The 25,518-nt window shown below is 44.2% G+C and overlaps 1 protein-coding gene across 1 annotated transcript in view; it reads right to left on the bottom strand.

Annotated features, from left to right (window-relative positions):
- Window positions 1-25,098, bottom strand: part of TXNRD3 (thioredoxin reductase 3) — a 34,676-nt gene extending 9,578 nt beyond the window's left edge. The window contains exons 1-12 of the mRNA XM_040358988.1: window positions 24,899-25,098; window positions 19,394-19,454; window positions 16,985-17,094; window positions 15,689-15,799; window positions 14,704-14,776; window positions 13,385-13,504; window positions 12,578-12,720; window positions 11,533-11,648; window positions 3,660-3,885; window positions 2,309-2,401; window positions 2,140-2,216; window positions 279-435 (exon numbers count right to left, since the gene is read on the bottom strand). Coding sequence (XP_040214922.1) covers window positions 279-435; window positions 2,140-2,216; window positions 2,309-2,401; window positions 3,660-3,885; window positions 11,533-11,648; window positions 12,578-12,720; window positions 13,385-13,504; window positions 14,704-14,776; window positions 15,689-15,799; window positions 16,985-17,094; window positions 19,394-19,454; window positions 24,899-25,003 — 1,392 coding nt within the window. The 5' untranslated portion in view covers window positions 25,004-25,098. The remainder of the gene's footprint in view (window positions 1-278; window positions 436-2,139; window positions 2,217-2,308; window positions 2,402-3,659; window positions 3,886-11,532; window positions 11,649-12,577; window positions 12,721-13,384; window positions 13,505-14,703; window positions 14,777-15,688; window positions 15,800-16,984; window positions 17,095-19,393; window positions 19,455-24,898) is intronic.
- Between the last annotated feature and the right edge of the window lie 420 nt (window positions 25,099-25,518).

Genomic DNA, 25,518 nt, shown 5'->3' with positions numbered 1-25,518 from the left:
AAAGAGACAGCAAATAGTCTATAGACAACATTTCCAGCCTGCAGATTACAGACTTAGAAGAGTGTGGGGTGGACTGCTTAATCCACAGCAATATCTGAAAACAATACTAACAGCCGGAGCTAGAAGCCCAGGGCTCATGCTTTGATTTAAAATCTGATTTCAGTGCAATTTAAAGAGTGTCAAAAACTGCAATTTGTAGTCTGAATCTCCATGTATAAAACGACAGTGCAGCTTTTATCTCAGGGATCGCCGTGTGTAATATAGCGCTGCATTCACACCTTTACATTGGAGTCTCCATACAATCTCCTGGCAAGATAACGCCCTGCTTGGATTGCCACCGGCGTCAACTCCCACTTTCCCTCCAGGATATCTCCAATGGCATACACGTAAGGCACGTTGGTCTGTTCTTCGTCATTCACTGGAATCTTGCCATTTCTTAGGAAAAGAACCACATGTGTGGAATTAGTGAAGTCATTTTGTGAAGTAATTTTGCAAGACTATTACTCATGAAAAAGGAAACACACACACACACACACACACACACACACACACACACACACACACACACACACACACACAATTCATGTGTGGGTGTCCTACTTCTAGCAAGTGTGTACAGATGACAGTACCAGAGACCTTATGATTATTTGTTCTGATGTGACCTGACTGTAGAACAAGCTTTATCTACATACATAATGAAAGCACCATATACAAGTCACAGGGTACTGGATACAAATTGGGGGAAGACGGGTCTGCAAATAATCTCTGCTTTAGGCCCGGTTCACACTGCTGCGTCTTCAAAATCGTGCGATTTCACCGAGATTTTGCCGCGATTCCAGGGAATGCCAGTCTATAGAGCTGAATTTGCATCGCACGCGGATCAAACTCGCACAGGACCCTTTAACGCAGCTTAGATTCGCATCACATTGATGTGAACGGCACTCATGGAAAACTGTTAGTAAAATGACTTGCGAATTTGAGTAATCGCAACGGATCAAATTCGCAATAGAATTCGCAGCAGTGTGAACCAGGCCTTAAATGGCTGTAAAGCCTCAATCCCATCCAGCGATGTGCACGAGCGCAGAGGCTCCAGTCACTGTCTCTATCCTAAATTGGACAGATGGCAGGATCCATTGGCTCCAGCGGCTATCAATCAAATTCAGTAACATGGGAGTGGGGCTGAGTCCTGCTGTTTGTGTTGGACGCAGCAGCGGGACTCGGGAGCAAGCATGCACAGTGTCCCCAGGGAAAGCAGCTTTCTGTGGGGGCACCCAATGAAGAGGGGTGTGGAGCATCAGTGGGGCACCCCAGAAGAGGAGGGCCAGGGCTGTTCTGTGCAAAACGATTGCACAGGGCAGGTAAGTATAGGCAAGTTATTCCTTTTTTTTTTTTTTTTAAAACACACACACACACACACACACACACACACACACACACACACACACACACACGGGTTTACAACCCCTTTAACTCAGTCATTTGCCATCTGGAGAAAACAGCAAAAGTTCAGTTAGAAAACCTTAAGCGTTTCAACTAAAGCAACAGTTTTTTTTTTTGTTAAATTGGTTGTAATCCTGCCTCTAATCCAAAGCACCGAGTGTCATTTTTAAGTCATTTCGACACCGAGATTAAAAAGGTGGCGGGGGAGGGGAGCTTGAACACACACCCCACGAGTCATATACTCAACGCTGCATTGTTCCTGTGTGCTGTGAAGAAGGTGCGTCCCTTGCATCAAACAGGGCTTCCCCCCCCCCTTTATAGCCATCACAAAGCATTAACACCTCTTGTGATAGCTTGGGCAGTGACAAGGAGTGTACAAGACCCCCCCAATTCCTCCTCTGCCCCAAACCTTTTAAACAGATGAGTTTGATCAGATGATTGCCTGGCAAAGGCCAGTAAAAAAACGAAAACAGGGGAGACAAAATTCCTAATCACTTCCAGGGTCATGCATCGCAGGGGAGGAACGAATGTTAAAATAAATAGGTTATCGTACACAAACCAATACAAAGGTCATGCTCATCACAATTTTCCAAGTACAGAACTCCACAACATCCAAATTTCAAGCACCATATCTGAGCGCAGGAAGTTGGATTTTTATTTATTTTTTGTTTGGCAACCTTTAAAATCGAGAAGACCTACCTTTCATTTATTTTAACACCAATTTTCTCTAAGCCGATATTTTTGGTGCAGGAGTCTCTGCCTACAGCAATCAGTACCTGCAAGAACAAAATGTATTATGCATAGAGCGTAAACAAAGAGAGAAACAATGTCTGGAGCACAGACTTGTGACAGTCAAAAGATCACTTACAGTATTATATTCCTCTTCGATGACTTGATCGCTTTCAGTGGACTTGGCAACGACTCTGATCCTTCCTGGAGTACCGGGCTCCAGCTCTTCAATCTGTGTGTGGGGGGGTGTTATCAGTTAGCTTAATAAACCACAGAAAAAGGCAACAGTCCATCCTAAAATGACACACTATTCGAAGTAGAACTCCACTCATTTGTTTCAATTGGAAAAAATAAATAAAAAATAAACCCTGTCAAGTTCTACACCCTCCAGAGACCCCCACTACCTGCTTGCTCCAGTACTGGCAGTCTGTTCAGACAAAGCAACACTGGCGTCATCCATTATCTAGGGCTGTTCGCTCCCAATGGACTGATGCATGAGCGATTACAAGCTACTGGTCCTGCGCAATCGGGAAGCCTCTCACCGATTTCAGTGGGGCTGCCTTCTGCAACTAATCGCCAGGAACTGGGGTTGATGTATAGAATGCATGTTGGGTGCATTTGTGAATGTGCCATAAATCATGAAGTTCCACTTTAAAAGAGCAATACAGAATACAGAGTGGCCTTCTTTTATCTCTAGGGCAGGCATGCTGAATGTCACCACTCCTTAATAAGTATAGAATCAAAGTGGTCCATTTACTAAAGGCAAGTAGACTGCAATTTTCAGTTGCACTCTGCAAGTGCATTTGCTGACGAGTTTAGTAAATGAAGAAACTCTGCTGACTTCCATTGTCCAGTTCTGTACAAGAATTTTTTTTATTTTTTATATCCTTGCAAAGAATACCCAATCACATGAAGAATAAAGCTTCACTTAATTTACTAAGCTCTGGAGCAGAGTGCAACTGCAATGTACACAGTCCATTTACCTTAAGTAAATAGACCCCACAGAATCCAAAACAATATTATGCAGCAGTGAAGAATTGAACAGTCACAACGTTTTGAGACAGCATACAGTTCAATGCTTTTCTCTAATGTTTTCCCCTTGTGGTCATTCAAAACCCCCAATTAAAGACTTGGCAAACTGCAGTAATGGTGACATACCCTCTTCCCATGATGCATCTGTTCTCAGACATGGCAATTCACTGCTAGACCTGAGCACTGAATCATAGGTCGTCACATGCTCCCCCATACACTAAATGACCAATCATTTATCAGCAGCAAAAAACGCAGAAGGAGCACATGAGATGCGACCAAGGGTGGATTTTGCATTTGCAACAGAGCCCCTTTAGGATAAAAACACTTTGTCTGGAATTGGGCTTTGACTTAAAAAAGAAGGAATTATTTAATTTCAAGAGTGAAAAACACAAGGAATGGTTTACAGTCACACAGCAGAGAATTGTAGCAGTCTGTAAATGACAGTAAAAATTTCTTACAGCAGTTGGTACAAATTTCTTGAGGAACTTCACTCCATGCGTTTCCATGTGGGTGCCGGCTTTCTCTGCCATTTCCTGGTCAAAGCCACGGAGGAATATGGATCGCACCATGACAGTTACATCGAGACCTATACCAGCCAAAAAACCGGCACATTCCAACGCCACGTAGGAGGCCCCAACCACAAGTGTTTTTCCAGGGCAATATGACAAGGAAAAAAGGTCATCGCTGTGAGGGGAGAAGAGAGTGTCAGAGATAAAACATCAATAAACATAAGAATCTATTTTGTAACTGAAGAGAAAAAAAAAAAAAACATTTTAAAAAGAGAAGTTTGGTTATACTTTTGTTGTGGATGACAGCAATGCACATACTTGTGCTCGCTTGTTACCCAGAAATCACCTAAGGCCCCTTTCACACCTGAGCAACATCAAAGTCGCATGACAAGTCGTACACCTCCACATTACACAGGCATCAAGGTTGAGGTAAAATTGCGGTTAAAAAATAAATAAAAATAAATCACGCGGTTGCACAAATGTGAAAGGGACCTAAAACCTGCTGTCAGTTGAAGTCACAGAGCTGCTTGGAAGGATCCAAACTAGGGCTGCAACTAACGACTATTTTCATAATCGATTAGTTGGCCGATTATTGTTTCGATTAATCGAAAAAATAGCCAATTTGTTGTTGGGCAGATTACAAAACACAAATTCCCGCAAAAACACATTACATGCTTTTCTGCAGCTTCTCCATTGAAGTATATTGAACCAAAAAAAAAAAAAAAAAAATAGCACCGTTTTGCGTTAAAAAAAAGTCCTCGGCCTTTCCAAATACGCAGCAGCTGAAAAAAAAAATAAAAATCATGGATGTGAACGTGTCCCATAGGAAAACATGTAAATGAACTGTAGTGAGTTTCTGCAAAAAGCAGACCCCGGCCTGAGATGTTTAGTAACATAATGAGGGTTAAAAAAACAAAAATAAGTACAAAAAGAGCAAATAATTGCTACTGTAAGGAGTTCATTTTTTTACTGTGGGACAGTGAAAGTAATACTTACAGTAGCGATTTGCTTTTTTGTACTATAAAGGGCTAATTTTCATTTTTTTAACCCCATTATGTTACTGGCCGATCAATCGATTACAATTTTCATAAATCGATTAATTTCATAATCGATTAGTTGTTTCAGCCCTAATCCCAACCATATTTTTGGGATAAACCCAGCTACTTGATTGGCAGCTGGCTCCCCTCTCCAACCCGATGCTCCAGTAAGCGCTGAAAGGGCAGAGTGGAGAACTGTGACCGAGTGTCACCCCTCACATGCTGAAAGAGAACTGAGCGATCAGCAGGCATGTGAATCCTCAGTTTTCAGTCTTTAAACCAGTGGGGCCACAGCTGCAGCATAACACCGATTCTGCAGCAGAGAGGAGAGTATGGATGATTGTTGTCTTCAGAACCCCCCCATAACTTCCTTTTATTTCCATTCAGATTTCTCTAAACTGACAACCTTCATTCCTTTTAGTCACAGTAACAGACTACAGAACATATACAAATCTCCTTCATTCCTTGTGCAGCTGGTTTGTAATTTTTCCTGATCATTGGGCCCTCCTGGGTAGCTGCTGTGCATCTTTCCTGGCAGTTTAGTGTGTGCCCGGGGAGGAACAGGTGCAGCATCCAGCCCCACTGCTTGTGGGCAGTCATCAATTGTAGGCTGCAGCTGGCTGGGGGGGGGGGGAGGGGGGGTTTACTGCCGTACCAAGTGATACTCAAGTGTTTAGTAGAGCTGCGTTTGGGACATTAGTTTCTGAAAGCACAGAGCCCTAAATGAGATTACCACTCAGTACAGCGCTCAGCCCAGTCCAGCTTGCCAGCAGTGGGGCTGGGTACTGTACCTGTCTAAAACGCAGAGGGATGCAGATTAGTGTAATACTATAGTATGGCCACAAGATGGCACAACACTACGTGGAAATTTCAAAGCATCCCAAAAAAGAAAGTTATTAAAAAGAAAGAGGGATACCCTAATCTGAAGAGCTGGTCACTTTAAATTTGGGGCAAGAACAGCACTTTAAAAACAATGCTAGTTGTGTCTTATTTTTTGGGGATGCTGCCACTTGTCTCCTGCAAAGACTTCAAACAAGCCTAATGGTTTTGTGGACAGGTCTTTCACACACAGCAAGTGTTCCCTTAATGGCATATAAAAAAAAAAAAAAAAGGAGAGAAAAAAAAAATGATGAAGAGTCTCTCAATTTAATAAATTTTAAATATGAATATTGGAGAAGGATACCCTGATTTTCCCCAAGCCTGTACACTTTGCTAATGTAGGAGGTAAAATTTACAGGTTTGAAAAAAATCTGTGTAAATGGATAGAAAACTGGCTAAAAGACAGCATTCAGAAAGTAGGGATTAATGACTCTTACTCTGTATGATCTAAGGTTATCAGTGGTGGGACCCTTATTTTTTTTATATCTTTATAAATGATATTGTGTCTGGGATTAAAAGTACTATTTTAGACTTTGCAGACGACACCAAGCTATGGAGTGGAATAACGTCCTTACAGGATGTCTCCAATTTACAAGCGGACCTCAATGCAGTTTCATTGGGGAACGATGTGGTAAATTAGGTTTAATGCTGATAAATGTAACGTTATGCACTAGAGGGATAAAATATGCATGCATCATACATATTAGGGTGGAGTACAACTGGGGGAATCAATGGTGGAGAAGGATCTGGGTGTTCTGGTAAATCATACACTCATTAGCATGCAATGCCAAGCTGCAGTTTCCAAAACTAGCAAAATTCTCTCCTGTATTAAAGTGTTTGTTACTCCAAAAAAAATAAAAACATTATGGATCCTGTTCCCTTTTAAGCTTGCTATAAAGCACAGTGCTTTGGCCCCTTGTATCACCTGAAATACCTGGTTGATCCTGCCTGGTTCTGGCCGCTCCCTGTAAACTAACCACGGTTTATCATGGCTGCTGAACCCTGACACTGGTTAGTTTACGTGCCTCCCTCACCAGCAGCTCTTCTCACCTCCCGCCCTGCCTGTCAAGCTCTTTTAGTACCCGCTCCTTCCCTCCTGCTGCAAATTGTTGCCCCTATGTCATTTATAAATATATATCTAAAAAAAAAAAAAAAAAGTGGCCTTTATACCCATTTTCAGAGTGCTGCTTGGTGATCACTTGACCGCCCTGCAGCTCTCCTCTCAGCCGACAAACTGGGTATTCTCAGCCCCACCCGCTGTAGCCATAGAATCAGAGAAGACAGCGGTGGGTGGTCACGTGAGAGTCAAGGGGCTCTTTGAAATTAGGTATGAAGCAGTATGTATGTGTACACACACACACACGGGGGTAAATACTTTAACACATTGGATTATAGAAAGAAGAAAATTGGTTTTACAACCACTGAGGTATGGACTCCAGAGAGTGAGAGATATCATTTTGCCCCCGTACAAATTAGTAAGACCTGGAATATGCAGTCCAAGTAATTTTCTGGCAAAAAAAAAAAAAAAAAAGAAATTGCAGATTTTTAAATGTGAAAAAAATAAATAAAAATGCCCCTGGCAGAAAGTTGCCTCAGATACTTTCAGCTGTTTTCTTTTGTCTGGCACTCTTTTCTGCAATCGTTTGTGGCTGGAATCTCCTAGGATTATTTTCATAGTGAGGTCGCAGTTAATGAACACTGGCCATTTCATAAATGAATTTTTACACGGATATTGGTTTCATACTCCACAAACCACAACAGGCCAGCTGATCTGAACAGCAATCTTGCTCCAGGTTAAAATCCATTGAAAGCTTCTAGTATTTTATCTACTCCTGAGCTATGCTAGACGAAACTAGGGGAACAGGGACCATTCTGTCATGTAGCTAAGCTACTGCAGACAGAGCAATGTGCTGTCAGTCTGAGACCCCATACGCACTATTACATTTTCTGCAGATTTTTGTCTTTCGATTTACCAAAAGCATGTAGTGCCTGCATGATTGCATACAAATCTAAACTCTAAGGTTTAAACTCATATTATATGGTTTTGGTACATCTGAAGACAAAAAATACAATACAATACAAGTGTGTATGGGGCCTAGGCAAAGATATTCACTGATCAACACTGCCAATGTCCAAGTAGCAGATGACAACCCTGGAGTGATTTCATTGAAGACAACGTTGCACCCTATGAAAAGGAAAGTCGCGATTACTACACAGGGACAATCAAAAATGTATCTAAAAGAAGGTTCACACCTATGCAAATTGGATGCAGCTTACACCGCATCCAATTCGCAGAACATTTTAAAATCTATTCCGGGGATATGCAATTAGCGGACCTCCAGCTGTTGCAGAACTACAAATCCCATGAGGCATAGCAAAGCTCTGACAGCCATGAGCATGACACCTAGAGGCATGATGGGAGGTCCGCTAATTGCATATCCCTGATCTATTCGTTTGAATTAATCTGGTTCACATATGTGCGTTGCATTTGCAATCCGCATTGTCCAAAAAACCTGTGCGTTTTCTAGGCATTGCAGTGTGAATTGCAGAAACAATCTATGGAAACGCATCCGATTAGCAGATCTGATCACAAATTTTCTCCCCCCCTCTCCCGGGTCAGCTCATCCGCAGCTACAACGGAGAGGAACCGCTAAACATTGGACTAGTGTGAAGCCAGAGGAAAACCCATGACCAATAGAATTCTCAGGATATGGTTAATGCATTTCAGTTAAAGAGAATGGCCCGGATTCAGAGAGCAATTGCGCCTGCGTAACCATAGTTACGCAGCGCAATTGCTTGCGCCGGCGTTACGAATGCTCCCGATTCAGGAACATCGTAACGCCGACTGCAGCCTAAAATCTGCGTGGCATAAGGCTCTTATGCCACGCAGATTTTAGGCTGCATTCTTGCGATGACCGCTAGGGGGCGCTCCCATTGTGCTCAGTGTATAGTATGCAAATTGCATACTAACACCGGCGTCTTTAGCGCAAGGCTGCCCCTTCTAATAGTAGGGGCAGCCAATGCTAAAGTATACCCACCGTTCCCGCGTCGTGAAATTTGAATTTCACGTCGTTTGCGTAAGTGATTCGTGAATGGCGCTGGACGCCATTCACGTTCACTTTGAAGCAAATGACGTCCTTGCGACGTCATTTGCCGCAATGCACGCCGGGAAAGTTTCCCGACGGCGCATGCGCTTTACGATCGGCGCGGGAACGCGCCTAATTTAAATGATTCCCGCCCCCTGCGGGATCATTTAAATTGCGCGCGCTTACGCCGGGCAATTTTGCCGGCGCGCCCTCGCAATTTACGGAGCTACTGCTCCGTGAATCGAGGGCAGCGGCGCAAATTTGCGGGGGCGCAGGGCAAAATCGTTGCCCTGTGCCTCCGTAATTTATGCGCAATTCTTACTGAATCTGGGCCAATGACTTTACAGAAATACATTACCAAGTTCATTTTCACACCAGTTTAAATAGTAAAAAAAAAAAAAAAAAAAAAAAAAAAAAAAAGGATGTCTGACAAAACAGGAAATAATTACACATTTGTTAGAGCTGAACTCCGGGATCAGCAAATATTGTCTAACCACAACGGTCATGTGTATTCTTCCTGGAATCTTGGTCTGTATGCATTTCTTCCAGATCTGTGCAGCAGTTGCCTATAATTTAGGGCCACGCAGTGCAGGAAACAGTTGGGAAATGAAACCCCAAATGCAGCACGTGTGCCTGTACCGTGCAATCCGGTTACATCGAGTTTCCAAAAAGTAGTGCATTGTGTGGTGTGATTTTTTTTTTGAACAGGCTGAAATCGCACCTCACAGAACTGCAAGTGAATCACACAGGAACACACAGTGTTCTAATACGATTCCCGGTGTGAACCGGCTCAAAGACTGGTCACTGCTGCTTTCCCACATTGTGCAGGGTGACTTTTCTTGCCTCCGCCCCTCCTGTAAATTTCTGCAGGCAGCCTGTAGTAGACCGAGCCTGCTGAGCCCCTCCCACAGCTCTGCTCAGGCTATGTACAGCACACTGATAAGGTCACTGCTACTTTTACAATGTAAACATTGGGTTTCCAAAGGAACCTGGGTACACGCAAAACAGATAGATATTATTATTAGAGATATTCTCTATATCTATCTCTCCATCTCTCCCTTGTGGTTATTGAATAGATGCAAATTAAAGTTGGTGTCTCTGGAGTTCAGCTTTAAGCCAAATAATAAACAAACATTCTGAAGAATGCCAACTGATCTTTCTCAAAAACGGAAGAGAAGTGAAGAAACACCTTTCACCATTACATATGATGAAATCTTTTTAGATTAGCAAAGCCAGAAAAGGTTTTTGTAATCATAAAGAGACCTGAACGCAAAGCAAAGCTTTGCCATCTTAGGCTGCATTCACACTTCGGCGTACAAAATCGCGGCGTTTTGTCCAGCGAATTGCGGCGACAAATAGCAGCGTTTTGTACCGCGATTTGCGGCGACAAAACGCCGCGATTGTGAATGCAGCCTTCACATCTCCTATGCCGAACGCCGCCTGAAAAAAAGGTCCAGGACTTTTTTTCAGGCGTACGGCGTGGAGATGTGAACCATCTCCATAGAGGTGCATGTGTTTTCGTCCCTCTGGCGTCTCGGGGCTGCTGCAGCGTCACACTACAGGCGACAAAACGCCTAGGTGTGAATGGGGGCTTAAGGAGAACAATGAATTGACTTTGTAGTCAATTACCCCACAAATATGCCTAAGCAATACCCCAAAGATTTGTTGTACATTTTGTTTTAAAGAGCGAGGGCCAATTGTGCGATTTGGCAACTGGTCGACCAAAACTGCAAACCGATAATTAGCGCAGACCCGCTGTCAGGAGAGCAGCCGGTCGGCTCTCCTCTACTAGCGTGTGAGTGGAGGAAAAGCCGAACAACGGCTCTTCCCGTTTACACTGATTGAACACAGCTGATCACATGGTAAAGAGCCCACGTCAAAGGCTCTTTATCGAGATTCCGTAATGACTGACAACACCAACGATCGCCACGCGCGATCACAGCTTATCCTGCTGGACGTCATACACATGTCATTCTGCTATAGGGCTAAAAATGAATCGATTACCATTTTCATAAAATCAATCAGTAACATAATAGGGTTAAAGAAATAAATAAAAATTAGCCCTTTATAGCACATAAAGAGCAAACCGCTACTATAAATTTCATTAACTGTTCAAGGGCTAATTCTAGTTTTTTTTAACCCCATTTTACCAAATGTCTTGGGCTTGGTTCACACCTATGCATTTTTTTTGCAGATACGCACTACAGTTCATGCAACATATTTTCCTATGGGACACATTCACATATTTTTTTTTCCAGCCGCTGCCCATTTGGAAAGAGTCAGGGACTTTTTTCAACACAAAACGGTGCTTTTTTGGTTTAATATACTTCGATGGAGAAGCTGCAGAAAAGCATGCAATACGTTTCTGCAGCAATTTGTGTTTTTTAATCTGCTATATGGCAGACAGTGGTTAAGTCCTTTGCTTGACTTATTTGGGCACAGCTTGTACAAGTCCTCTTTATAAAACTACCCTTTCAAAAACGGTTGCAAAAATTCCTTGAGTAGCATCAGTATTTCTCATGCAGTTTTTTTTTTTTTGCATTCAAGCTGCTCTTTAGAGTTCACAAAGATCATCCCTAATATGGAGAAGGCAGGCGAGGCCACTGTGCAATAAAAACACATACTTGGCATATATTGAAGGTTACACAACCAGGCTTTTTATTAAAGCAAACTGGGTCCTGACTATAAAACTGTCAGATAACAGCAAAACTCAGGAAAATTGTGCAAAGTCTATAAGAGGGGTTGACAATCTGGAATGTAGTAATAGTAAAAAAACACAAAACAGAAAATGGGAAAGTCTGACGGAAAAAATACACCCACCTGGTGATGCAGAATTCTTTATCTCCAGGGATGTCCAGGTATCGGGGCCTTTCACCTGTGGCCACAACAAACTTTGCTGCAGTGAAGAAACTCTCCTTTCCCTTCCTGTTTGTTGCCTAAAATACCAGAAATTTTAGACATTAAAGGCTCAACTTTTGTCCAACTCTTTCACTGTCAGAGTAATATTTAACCTTATGCATACATAGAAACATGTGCATTATAGGCCAAACGATTGCTTAAAATCCCCCAATACATTTTCTGAAAGCAGAGATCACGTAGTCGTACGATTTTTAGGTTACAAAATAAAATGCACCATTGTATAATGTCCTGAAAATTGAAAGATTTGAGAAACTAGTGCACAGAAACACAATATAAATCCCCCTTTTTTGCAAAATATAAAAACACAAGGAGGTCTCATGTAAATGGTTATCAAATACTTCAAAGCTTTAAGAAAAAAAGCGGTGTGCACATGAAGTGGCAAAAAGCTACGGTACCCAAAATTGTCCATAGGTGATGCTTTAAATGCCTTTGTAGTGCATCAATTTAGAGTTAAAGTGGTTGTAAACCCTTACATATACCCACTGAAGTGACTGGCCGCCTCCTACATGTAGTAACCATTAATCTGCAGCCCTCTGTTCACCACAACCATTCAATAGAGATGCACTGAAATTTCGGCAGCTGAAACATATCGGGCGAAAATGGGGTTTACACATCAAGTGTAGTTTACACACCATTTCCGTGCTTCCAAAAGCGGAGGATCTGATGTCACACTGCACAGTATAGAACAGGGAGCTGAGTAATCTGAGACCCGAGGGGGTGGGTGTGCAGCCATCCCGGCCTGGAGAACACCGCAATTTTTTATTGGCGGCTATAACCGCTGGAAATAAATTGCATCCTAAAAATCGAACAGATTGTACCTGTGTTGATCGATGGTTTGATCATGGTTCGGTTTATGGCTGGCTTAACTAAAGTAAAATATAAAAATGAGGGATAATCCTCTCGGCTACTTTGACTCACAAGGGCAATTTTAAATAAGTGAGATTACCTTGATTTTATGTGGTTCAACAAACTCTGCATATGCGTTTTCATAGCGGACATTTTTGTCCCGCAGAGACACTCTGTAGCCCCAATTCAAAGAGCCAATGTAGTCCTGAATATTCTGTCGCATTGTATCCCAGTTGTGACTCACTGCAGATTGGGAAAAAAAATAAAAATTAAAAACAAAAGTTAACATTTTCTCTCTCTTCAATCCTTTTCTTGCATCAAAGTATGTGACTGACAGATTTGCATTTAAGGGCCGGGTTCACACTGCTACGTGGTGCAAAAAATTGCATGCAATTCGCACAGCACTGCAAATCACATGCAATAAGACAGCTAGTATGGTTGAAATCGCATTCGGACTAGACTCGCACAGGATCATTTTTTGGTCCGCACCAGAATTGGATCGCATAGGTGTTCACACTTATGCGATCAGATTCATATCCGAACTGAGAGTTCGCAGAGCGATGCGCGAGCTGAAATGGGGGTGCCCAACAATGTATTGACATTCCCCAGCAGTTCACATATGGCAGTGTGAACGAGTCAGGTGCAATGCGGGAACCCGCAGTGGATTTGCAAGGTTCCCACATCACACTAGCATGAGCACATCCTTAGCTTTGGACTTTAGTGCCCACTCTGCTCCCTCCTTTGATCAGAATTCTCCTGGGCAAATTGTTTTCCTTTTTAATCTACTCTACAATTAAGATTTACCAGTTCAAAATGTCTTGTGAAAGTGTGCGACAGGCACGCATGTTGCAATTCAGCTCTTGGCTTGCACAATTTTTTTTTTTTCCATACTTCATTCTCTTTTTACCTTGCTCTTCATACTCCCAGCCAAACTTCCTGGAATCTTTCAGTGCCTGACCCAAGAGAGCCGCTTGATGCATTAGTTTCTTTGGAATACACCCAACATTTACACATGTACCACCGAGCCCTGCATAAACACAAATCAGTTATAAAAACTAAGCTGGGGAGGAGTACACAGTGACTAAAGCAGCAACAAAAACAAAAGGAAATTATATTTGATAAAACAATCTGTCACTGTACTTAGCAGTTAATGTTCTGGCACCTACTCCCATAGCAGGAAGTGCAAGAAAAATTCACAGGAACAATAAAATGAGACAGATGATCCAAAGCCGATAATTCACCATCTCTGGTTCTCTCAACATAAAATAAAATCTGGATTTTCAAGTGATAGCTTTTGTTTGATCTAGTGATGTCATGACTCTTTGCATTTCTATGCAAATAAGGCAGATCATGGATGGTGAGAGGGGCCAGTGATATTTATGTATAAAGGTTCCTAAAAACAGCAAGCTATGGCAAGGCCCACATGGGATGCTGAGCCTCCATGATTGAAATTGCCTTTCAGCTATGAATGGAAAAAAAAAAAGGGGACGGGCCAGGGAAGAGAGGCAATTGCTAAATAATGGTAGATTTCTTTCAGACAGGAAGTGAGACGCGATCTGACGGCTTCTAATGCACAATGCTAAAAGCCGACAGCGTGCAGAGCATGTAGTTTCAGTACAGGAGTGGAGCGTCTCTACAACGCAATATTGAAAGAAACTCAGATGGAGTTCAGATTTAAATAGACCTTTAACCACTTACGGAGCGCCCACCGTACATTTAGTGCAGCCAATTTGTGCCAGGTCACGTACCTAGTATGCGATCTTATAATTGCTGGTCTGGAGGGCCTCCGGCAGGCCCGCTCCCACTCCGATTCTACACAACGGGAGCCAAGTGGCGAGTACGGTGGACTCTATGTCCGCCAATACCCAGCGATCATTCGTTACACGGGCAGAATGGCAGCCTTTGGATAAAGTGGGGAGGGATTAGAACATCCGACAGGTTTCTATTAAGTCTCCTTTGGGAAGATTTGCTCTCACTTCCAGCTCAGGCTCTCACAAGTAAGTGAGGGGAAATATTAACAATGTGGAGAGCAAAAAACAAACACCAGGGTTTTTATCTATATAAAGTATTTATTATCTTTATGACCCCTCCCCTCACCCACTCCTCTGTAAACCCTTCCATCAGAAGGGGGCAGTAGTGAGCAGGTTGAATTCTGCAGCGTTCTGCTTTAACACTCAGAAATCTACTGAAAGCGATTTCACATTCCATCTACATGAAGAAACCTACCCCATGACGCCCCTAGAGGGGTGGGTACGACGTAATCCAAGACCATGACCTTCTTTCCCAGAGCAGCTGCTTCCTGGAAGAGACATAATTTGAATCTACTATCAATAGCTGAATTTAAACAATCAGGAACACACACAAAAAAAATAAAAAAGGAAGGAGGAGAGCACAACACCCACACATATTGGCCAATCATATGCATCACAGGGATACTAGACCTGACCTCCAAACAATTTTAAATCCAATGTATTTATTTTTTTCCCTTTAATGATTTTAACTTGTAAACAAATTAAAAAAAATAGGCCTGGTCTTTAAAAGGCAGAATTATTTTTTTTAAAAAACAAACATGTTATACTTACCTCCACTGTGCAGCTCGTTTTGCACAGAGTGTCCCCTAACCCCGTCTTCTGCGGTCCCTCGGCGGCTGTCTCGGCTCCTCCTCGCAAAAACGTTTAACCTTCATGCGAGCGAGCTCGCATGGTGGAAAGCTTTTGCGAGCACACTCCCGTGGTACAGCGGTGGCCATAGCCGCCGACTGCATCACTTGGCCCCACCCCCCGGCGCGCCGCGTCATCCAGCCAATGGTGGCGCTGCTATCAATCCGCCCAACCTAGCCAATCAACGGCCAGGCTGGGAACCGAACAGGATGACAAGCACGCGCCCGGGACTTTCGAGTGGAGAGGTAAGTAAAAACGGGGGCTCGGTGCTGTCAGATGTTTTTTTACCTTAATGCATAGGATGCATTAAGGTAAAAAAAAAAAAAACGTTTACCTTTACAACCCCTTTAAGTGGTAAAGATTAAATTCACTTCAACATTCATGAGCCGATGATCTGAATAAGAGGAATGAAAGTCAAAAAGGAATACGCTGCCCTGTGTCCTCACACAGGTATGTTGCTTTGCGACAGATTCCACTTGAAACGCTCAAGTAGAGCACAACCTTGGTGGAAAGACAGGTGAGGGAGGGATGAGACCGTCACATGACCATACCTTGGAACAAGCCAGGCCACCTGAGCCTCCTCCGATGACAATCAAGTCATAATCATAAGAGACAGAAGCATTGTTGTCCAACAGTTGTTGCAGGGTCCCATCTCGGTGAGCCTAAAAGTAAAAAAATAAATAAAAAAATAATGAGTTCATGTTAATGTACAAAAACATTAATCTCATATCAGTATAACAGTATGTATATTTGTATGGCCTCAAGCACACAGGACGTTTTCTAACTTCCCTAGAAGCCTAGGAAACACAAAGGATCAACTCTCCCTTATCTACCTAACAAATGCCAGTGGGGATGGACTCTCCCTGTAGGCTCCTTTCACATGACAAGCCCACTCGGATCCACATGTCTGTTTTTCAGGCAGATCCAAGCAGACTATCCATTGACTCCTATGGGGAGACAGATGTCAACGGAGAGGTGTCTGCTGACACCCGTCTGCCATCCGATCCGCTAAAAACGAACATATGGCGATAGGTTCAGCCATCCATCTGGCGGATGAGAGGAGATCTGATGAAAACAGACATGTCCTCTTTGTCCGATCTCCCTATAGGAAATCGGCAGCATTTTGTCAGGCCTCTCCCTGCTCAGAGACGGACCTGTCATCCGCTGGCTCAGCAGAGATCAATGGAGCGATCACCTGCTGAGCTGATCTGCCTCATGTGGAAGGGGGTCTTAAAGAGGATATGAACTCTTGAAGCTGAACCCAAAAAAAGGCAAACAGAGGGCAAATGACTAGTCAGCAGTATTGCCTGTGGTCTCCCTGCTACTTACAATGCCTTATTTATTCTGTACTGTATCCAGGAGGTAGCCATCTTGGTTGAAGCAGGGCTTTGCTTCCTCATGTCAGAGCCTCCAGTAAAGGAGAACAGTGATCAGTACATTAGTGAGATCACCAAGTCTCATGCCAAATCTCTTGAAACCAGCCAGTTAAGAGTCCGCAGTACCTTAGATATCGCATTGCAGATCTACAGCTAAGCCCAGTTAGAAAAAAACAAACAAACCCCACACGCACACAAACTCAAATTCCCACTGAAAAGCATTTTTCTTCCTGGCGTGTGTCTGTGGCCTCCACAATCGTACTGCTTTATTTTATTAAGGGTAAGGCTTGGGCATAATTACCATGTTGAACGTTCTCTGTAACAAAGCAAATCTTTACTTTTTCCATTTTTGTTCCACTTTATACATTTACCAGTGCTCAGCCAGAAACTGCATACATTTTAAAACATACCAGGTTGAAGCAGGCAGAGGTGGGTGATATGCTTTACCACCCATTACTCCTGGAAAATTACCTCAAGAGTTCTATCACATCCTCCGACATGGGTTTTATTTACAAAGACGTTGGGAACGGTTCTCTGGCCAGTCATTTCAAAAAGGACTTCTTGAATACGGTTACCATCATCTACAATGGAAACAAATGATGGTCATCCATTGATGATTAATAATAATAAAAAAAATAAAAATAAAAAAATAAAAAGTTTAAAACAAAAAACTATTTGATGTTCAATATTTTATTGTGAAATTTCAAATGGAAATTTTTTAGCAAGGTTATTCTCCAGCAAAACTTTAAACAGATCAAAAAAAGAAAAAGGCGCAGACAAAGAGAGGGAGAAGAGACCTAGGGTTCTCTAGGATGGTCAAAATACCAGCAATACAAAAAGTGGGAGGGAAGGAAAAGTAAGAAGGAGTCGTTAATCTGCCAGCGGGATTTGCTTATATGAATCTCATGGGAAGCCCCCCCCTTTTTTTAATGCTTAGGGCCCTTTCACACGGGGCGAATCAGTAATGATCCGCCTCCGTAAGCTCAGCGGGGATCGCTCCGTATATCCCTGCTAAGCTGGCAGGGCGGTCCCCGCACACTGTGCAGGGACTGCCCTGTCTTTTCTCCGCTCTCCCCTATGGGGGGATCGGAATGAACACGGACCGTGTGTCCGTGTTCATCCGATCCGCAGACGGAAGAAAAAAAATAGGCCCCTTTCAGACGTGCGGACCGTATGTCCGCTTTTTCATCCATCCGTTTGCGGATGAAAAAGGGACATACATTGGTCCCTATGTGATTGCGGGTGTCAGCTGATAAACAGTTCAGGTTCCTTAGTGTACTCTCTACTTAAAGTGGTTGTAAACCTCTGAAATTAAAAATGAACAGATCATATCCCTCTATAGTGTGTACTAGCTTCAATCAAAAGCATCAAATAGGAGTCCCGTCTCCTTTCTTCCTATGCTATCTGCATTAATTTCTGACAGGTTATTCCGACACTACAGAATCTCAGGAGACACCCGACACCCCTCCAAGAACACAGACGGTGACGGACAGCCTCAGCTCCCAGTGCTGTCAATCAAATCAATTGACTAGGTAGTGGGGGGGGGGGGGGGGGGGGGGGGGGGAGTCAATGTCTGTAGCAGTGGGCCTCGGGAACAAGCACGCACAAGTGCCCCCATGGCAAGCGGCTTTCCTGGGGGGCACTGGACAGAAGAGGGACCAGGAGTGCCAGCAGAGGACCTGAGAAGAGGAAGTTTGTGGCCACTCTGCGGAATAGAATTGTACAGAGCAGGTAAGCAGAACATGTTTGTAAAAGGTAAAGAAACAAAAACAATCGTTTGAAGATTAAACTCAGCTCCCTGTTGTGTCCTATGCTGTGCAGTGTGTGGCATTGGATCCCTGCTTGCTGGAGATCAGAAATTGCTTTTGATCTGTGTACTTTAGAAGGCTGTAGATAAACAGGTACAATTTATGTACCTGAATTCATTTTATCTCCATCACATAAGGCCAGTCACTTCACTTTGTATATCTGAAAGGCTTTGCAACTACAGTGGAACCTCGGATTGCAAATAACGCGGTTTACAAAATGTTTCGCAATACGAACTATTAAAAAAAAAAGCGTTGTCTTTCTTTTGGCTAAACAAAAATGCCTGAAACTGTATATAAGAGTCGGTTCACACTAGGGCGACACGACTTCCAGCGCGACTTTCAGAGGCGACTCCGACATGAGCATGAATCACAGGGCGATCTGGGGCGATTTACAACACAACTTGAAGTCGTCTCCAGGACAGGAGACTTTCCAGTGGCCAATCAAACAATCAGCTCTAGGGGAGGGAGAGGTTTGCCTGAGAAATGTATGTTATCTTCCTGGAAAGTTGCTTCAGTTAAGACAGACTTGGAGGCGACTTCCATTGAAATCAATGGGTACAAATCGCCTACAAGTCGGATTGAATAGTACAGGAACTTCTTTAGAAGTCGGAGCGACTCAAGTCGTGTGTATTAACACCGCTCCCATTCACTTGCATTGTTTTTCTCGACAGTGCGACTTGGGACGACTTGAGGCGACTTCAAGTCGGATCCCAAGTCGCCCCAGTGTGAACCGACTCTCTTGCAATACACCTTTAAAAATAGCCTGGAAAAAAAAACAAAAAAATAAAAAAAACACAAGCTTATAAAACACACTCAAAAAATCAACACGCTCAGGTGTGAATGGAGCCTTATAGGCTAAACGTCAGAGCCAATATCAATGCAGGTAGAAATGAGGTCACTATTCTGTAAACCTCTTTACATAAATGCATTTAATGACACAGCAGAGCAGCATAATTCCGCATTTCTTGGAACCAGTTGAAGGCCGTACATTTACTACATGTAAAACATTAATAGTTATAACCAACTAGACAGGCAAGTTTGCTACTCAGCAATCAACTCAGCATGATCTTACCACACTGATCCAACTCCAGAGCCACATATTCTCTGTCCAGGGAGGAAAAGAGTTCTTTAACCTGGAAAAAAGAAAAAAATAAATAATGTAAAGGGCAAGTTCACCTTTAGAAATAGCTCCAGCACCCCTCCCTTGACAGCGGGTGGGGATTCCTCCCACTGCAGCCATATTTAAAATGGGTACAACTGTGCAGGGCTCTGACCTGAGAGATAAAAATGTACCCACAGCGTGCCTTTTCTTAACATGGCTTCTTCAAGCTGAACCAGGCACTTCTTTGTAACAGTAACTTCAGACCTTATTAAAACGGAACTACTAAATCCAACGATTAAATGGTTTCCCAAACAAGTTATAGTCAAGGCATACCATGACTGACAAACTGTCACAGTTGCTTGTGTTCTCGACTGAGCTGCCAAGACATCAGATGTCCCGATACTAGTATCCGTACCGATACCGAGCATTTCCCCCCCGAGTACTTGTACTCGGGGGAGATGCTTCTCCCGATACCTGGGCAGTCAAGTATCGGGTGGTGGGGGGAGTTACAAGTCTTCCCCGTGCCGTCTTCTCCCCCCTCAATTTGTCAGGATAGAGAGCTAAACCCGGCTCCTACCTTTTCCGAATGGACAGAGTCAGTAATCACTGCTTCAGTTTATGAATGGAGAGGAGCTTCTCTCCATTCATTTCAGCTGAGGCTGGGAATCTGTGTCCTTAGTCCCTTTCTCTGTCTTAAAGGGGAGATGACCCCTGATATTTTACCAAATCCCCCCCCCCCCCCCCAACAGGGCTTATCCCTGCTGAGCCGGCGGATGACAGGGCGGTCCCCGCACACTGTGCAGGGACCACCCTGTCAGATCTCCGCTCTCCCCTATGGGGGGGGGGGGGGGGAATCGGATGAACACGGACCGTCTGTCCATGTTCACCTGAAAAAAGAAAAGAAAAAAAAAAGAAAACTTTTTTATGTCACACTGTATTTGCCCAATAGTCTTTCAAATGCATTTTTTTTTTGGGAAAAATACACTTCAATGAATAAAAAATAATAATAATACAAAAAAACGAAACAGTAAAGTTAGCCCAATTTTTTTTGTTTTTATGTGAAAGATGATTTTCCGACGCGAGAATCGTGATCTATCTTCTAAGCAAAAAAAATCGTGATTCTCATTTTTAGTCAGAATCGGGGAGCTCTAATTAAAGCGGATCTCCACCCTAAAGTGAAGTCGCGCTGATCGGCCCCCTCCCCCCCCCTCCGGTGTCACATTTGACACCTTTCAGAGGGGAGGGGGGTGCAGATACCTGTCTACAGACAGGTATTTGCACCCACTTCAGGCCACACGACACAGGCAAAAGACGGGTTTTTTCCTGGCATCCCGTCCGTCCCCCGTTGTATGCTGGGAACACTCAGCTCCCAGCACACAGCGGGAGCCAATCGGCAGGCGCAGAGCGACTCGCGCATGCGCCGTAGGGAACCGGGCAGTGAAGCCCGCAGCGCTTCACTTCCTGGTTCCCTTACCGTGGATGGAGGGGGGAGCAGCAGGGTGACGAGCGATCGCTCGTCATCTGCTGCGGATGCCGCTGGACTCCAGGACAGGTAAGTGTCCTTATATTAAAAGTCAGCAGCTGCAGTATTTGTAGCTGCTGGCTTTTAATATATTTTTTTAGTGGCACATCCGCTTTAAGATAAACCATTAAAAAAAAAAAAAAAAAAAAAAAAAAAAACTTCTGACCTTACAATCCCTTTCAACTAGTAAGTGGTTAATTATCAGACAAGGGACAACTGTTAGATAACCTTTACTTTACCCCAAGTTGGGTGAAATTCCTTTAATCACTAAAATGTGTATGGAGAGAACGTCTTGTACGCGTTGCTCCCTCACCGGCTGGATACGCAAGATATCACTCTCCGGCTGTCAAAAATGCTGCAAAATCTAAAATCCCAGCAAGAGAGCGAAGGTTGTCGCTTGCCCAGCTGGTAAGGGAGCGTCACGTGCAACCAGGCGATCGCTTCAGTTCCACAGCGATCTCTCCAGCAGCCGCATCCCAAGTGCGACACTGGCCTATCACTCATCACATGCACTCCAGACAGCCATATATCATGCTAAATTACACAGAGAGCCTGGGACAGGGTGTGCTTCCTGAATCATTAGACTTGTAAAATTCAGGTGACACGGTTCAGAGCAAAATTAAAGCACACAATAGATTGCAAAGATTAAACTGGTAAACATGATGCTAATTGTAATGATACATTTCCGGGATGTGTACACAGTGTATCCAGTCACGGTCAGATGCGAGAAGCCGGCTTTTAAAGTGGGTACAACGTCAAATGAGGTCAACTTAAAGCGAATGTAAACCTCAGACATGAAATATGAACAAAGAAATACTTTGTATCCAGAGCACTAAGGGGTTGATTAAGTGCCGGTGACTTGTCCTTAATGTTCCCCTAACGGGGAAGTTCATTCAATGACTGCGCAGGCGCAAACTTGCCGACGGAAATCTCCGAACCTCGCCCGACATCCAGGCTCATTTTTTAACATCCCCGTGGATTGGAGGATGTTATAAAAAAAGAGCCAGGAGGCCGAGCGAGCCGTCCGTGCGAAGCGAGGACGTGAGGCCGACTGGCCACTTACCTCGAAATCCACGTCGCCCTGGATGCCGGCCGCGGTTCGGAGATTTCCGTCAGCAAGTTTGCGCCTGCGCAGTCCTTGAAGGAACTTTCCCGATAGCTGGAACCATCTCAGCACATCAGCTTGCGCTGGAACTTCCACGATAGCTGGAACCAGCACGGCAGATCACCGGTTCACACAGTGGCAACCCGACTTAGAGTGGTTTTGCAAGGCGATTTGGGAGGAGATTTCAGCGCGACTTTGAGCAACTTACAACACAACATAAAGTTGCCGTTTGCCTTACAGGTGTGAGAAATAAAAAAAAAAAAAAAAAAAAAAAAAAATCGGGCCTATACAACCGCTTTAAGACGGCTCTCATATACTTCTATGGCATTTCTTATGTCCAGCAACTTGGGGCAACTTGAGGACTTACAAGTCGGATCCCAAGTTGCTGAACCGCCACTTACTAAAACTAGAGAGGAAAATGTGGTACATGCTGAAGTTAGAAACTGGATACCATGTTCTTTAAGGTGTTCACCATCTTCACATTCGGCTCACGGCAAGGGTCCGGTGCGTCCCTGTTCTCCATTTCAGGGATGAATCGGGACCAAAATTTTTGCCGGAATTCAGCGCTGAAACGGAGCCAAAGACGCACAGGACTCCTGTGCAAGCCGCTCTGATGCCGCCATGGAGATGTGCGAACCGGCTCCATAGAGAGACGGTCACAATCTCCTGTCATGCGACATAGGTGTGAACCCAGCCTTAAAGTGGCGGTTCACCCAAAAACTTATTTTTTTTAGATTAGATTGATGCTCATTTTGTGAAGGGGAATCGGGTGTTTTTTTTACAATCAAAGCAGTACTTACCCGTTTTAGAGAGCGATCTTCTCCGCCGCTTCCGGGTATGGGCTGCGGGATTGGGCGTTCCTATTTGATCGACAGGCTTCCGATGGTCGCATCCATCGCGTCACGAGTAGCCGAAAGAAGCCGAACGTCGGTGCGGCTCTATACGGCGCCTGCGCACCGACGTTCGGCTTCTTTCGGAAAATCCTGACGCAGATGTATGCGATCGTCGGAAGCCTGTCAATCAAATAGGAACGCCCAGTCCCGCAGCCCAAACCCGGAAGCGGCGGAGAAGATCGCTCTCTAAAACGGTAAGTACTGCTTCGATTTAAAAAAAACTACCCGATTCCCCTTCACAAAATGAGCCTCAATCTAATGTTAAAAATTAAGTTTTTGGGTGAACCTCCACTTTAATGTGTAGGAGGCATTAAGGTGAAAAACATGGAGGGTTTACAACCCCTTAACTGGTTAACGCCTGCCGCATGTACATATACGTCCACAGAATGGCACGTACAGGCATATGGGCGTACATGTACGTCCTTGCCTTTCCACAGGTCCGATCGGGACCCCCCCCCCCCCGGTACATGCGTCAGTCGGTAACCCGCGGGGAGCGATCCGAGACGACGGCGCAGCTATTCGTTTATAGCCGCCCCGTCGCGATCGCTCCCCGGAGCTGAAGAACGGGGAGAGCCGTATGTAAACATGGCTTCCCTGTGCTTCACTGTGGCGGCTGCATCGATCGTGTCATCCCCTTTATAGGGGAGACACGACCGATGACGTCACACCTACAGCCACACCCCCCTACAGTTGTAAACACACACTAGGTGAACACTAACTCCTACAGCGCCCCCTGTGGTTAACTCCTAAACTGCAACTGTCATTTTCACAATAAACAATGCAATTTAAATGCATTTTTTGCTGTGAAAATGACAATGGTCCCAAAAATTTGTCAAAATTGTCCGAAGTGTCCGCCATAATGTCACAGTCACAAAAAAAAAAAAAAAAAAAAAAAAAAAAAAAAAAAAAAAAAAAAAAAAAAATCGCTGATCGCCGCCATTAGTAGAAAAAAAAAATCATTTATAAAAATGCAATAAAACTATCCCCTATTTGTAAACGCTATAAAATTTGCACAAACCAATCAATAAACGCTTATTGCGATTTTTTTTTTACCAAAAATAGGTACAAGAATACGTATCGGCCTAAACTGAGAAAAAAAAAAGTTTTTTATATATGTTTTTGGGGGATATTTATTACAGCAAAAAGTAAAAAATATTGCATTTTTTTCAAAATTGTCGCTCTATTTTTGTTTATAGCGCAAAAAATAAAAACCGCAGAGGTGATCAAATACCACCAAAAGAAAGCTCTATTTGTGGGAAAAAAAGGACGTCAATTTTGTTTGGGAGCCACGTCGCACGACCGCGCAATTGTCTGTTAAAGCGACGCAGTGCCGAATCGCAAAACCTGGCCAGGGCATTTAGCTGCAAAATTGGTTAAGGGCCCTTTCACACATACGGACCGTATTTCCGCATTTTTATCCGTCCGTTGCGGATGAAAACGGGACATACATTGGTCCCTATGTGATTACGGGTGTCAGCGGATGACCATCCCCCGACACCCGTAATCGTGGGTCTTCAAGGGGTTAAAGTAAAACCAAGGGCTGGAGCAGCGATGGATCAGACCCCCTGTCAGTTTTTATTGCTGCTTGTGTCCCCCGTAGGGAGATTCCCCCTCTCTGTTCACTGATAACAGAGAATGAAAGGGAAAACCAATCCACAAGAGGAATAGAGGAGAAATCTGCCGGCGGGGACACTAGTTCTGGGGACACCCTCCCTGTGGGGGGATTCTCTCTCACTTCCTGTTTTTAGTACAGAACAGGAAGTGAAGGGAAATCTTCCCCCAATGGGGGTCACAGCTAACAACCATGACAGGTTAGAACCCCCCAAAAATGGAAAAAAATAAGAAGTTGTGCCTTGAGTTTTCTTGAGGCTCCTTCCCGGCATTGAGCATGCTGGGCCTTGTAGTCCCTCAGCACAGGCCGCGGGGACACAGGACACACACACGGAGGCCCTCACCTTAATGCAGTACGGACAGGAGCTCTTACTGAACACCATCACCGGGTTCCGGTCCACCATCTCCTGCACCCGGCTCCGGAGCCCATCGTTGCCGGTTGGCGGCATGGCGGCGGCGGCTGAGAATGTGTGTGCGCCTCGGCGGACTCCGTACACTAAGCGGCGCTCTCTTTCCCGCCAGCCACGCCCACTTCTCTCGGCCGTGACGTCACCTCCCCGCGAGAGACAGTCACTCCCCGCACAATGCTTAGCTAGGATGATAAGGCAGAAAGACAGTCACGTGACTGGAGACGGAATAAAGCTGACATGTATCCATAGTAACAGCCGATCCCTCACGTGGTTTTATGACGCTGAATCATCCATCACATATGTTCACGGCAACTGTCATTCACCACTTGTGTCCATGGCAACTGTAATTCACCACTTGTGTCCACGGCAACTGTCATTCACCACTTGTGTCCATGGCAACTGTAATTCACCACTTGTGTCCATGGCAACTATCATTTACTACATGTGTTCCTGGCAACTGTCATTCACTACATGTGTTCCTGGCAACTGTCATTTACTACATGTGTCCATGGCAACTGTCATACACCACGTGTGTCCATAGCAACTGTCATACA

This window comes from Rana temporaria, chromosome 7 (assembly GCF_905171775.1).
Source record: "Rana temporaria chromosome 7, aRanTem1.1, whole genome shotgun sequence".
NCBI classification, from domain to species: Eukaryota; Metazoa; Chordata; class Amphibia; order Anura; family Ranidae; genus Rana; species Rana temporaria.
The sequence above is the reverse complement of the archived record's forward strand: the minus strand, read 5'-3'. Positions and strand labels throughout refer to the sequence as shown.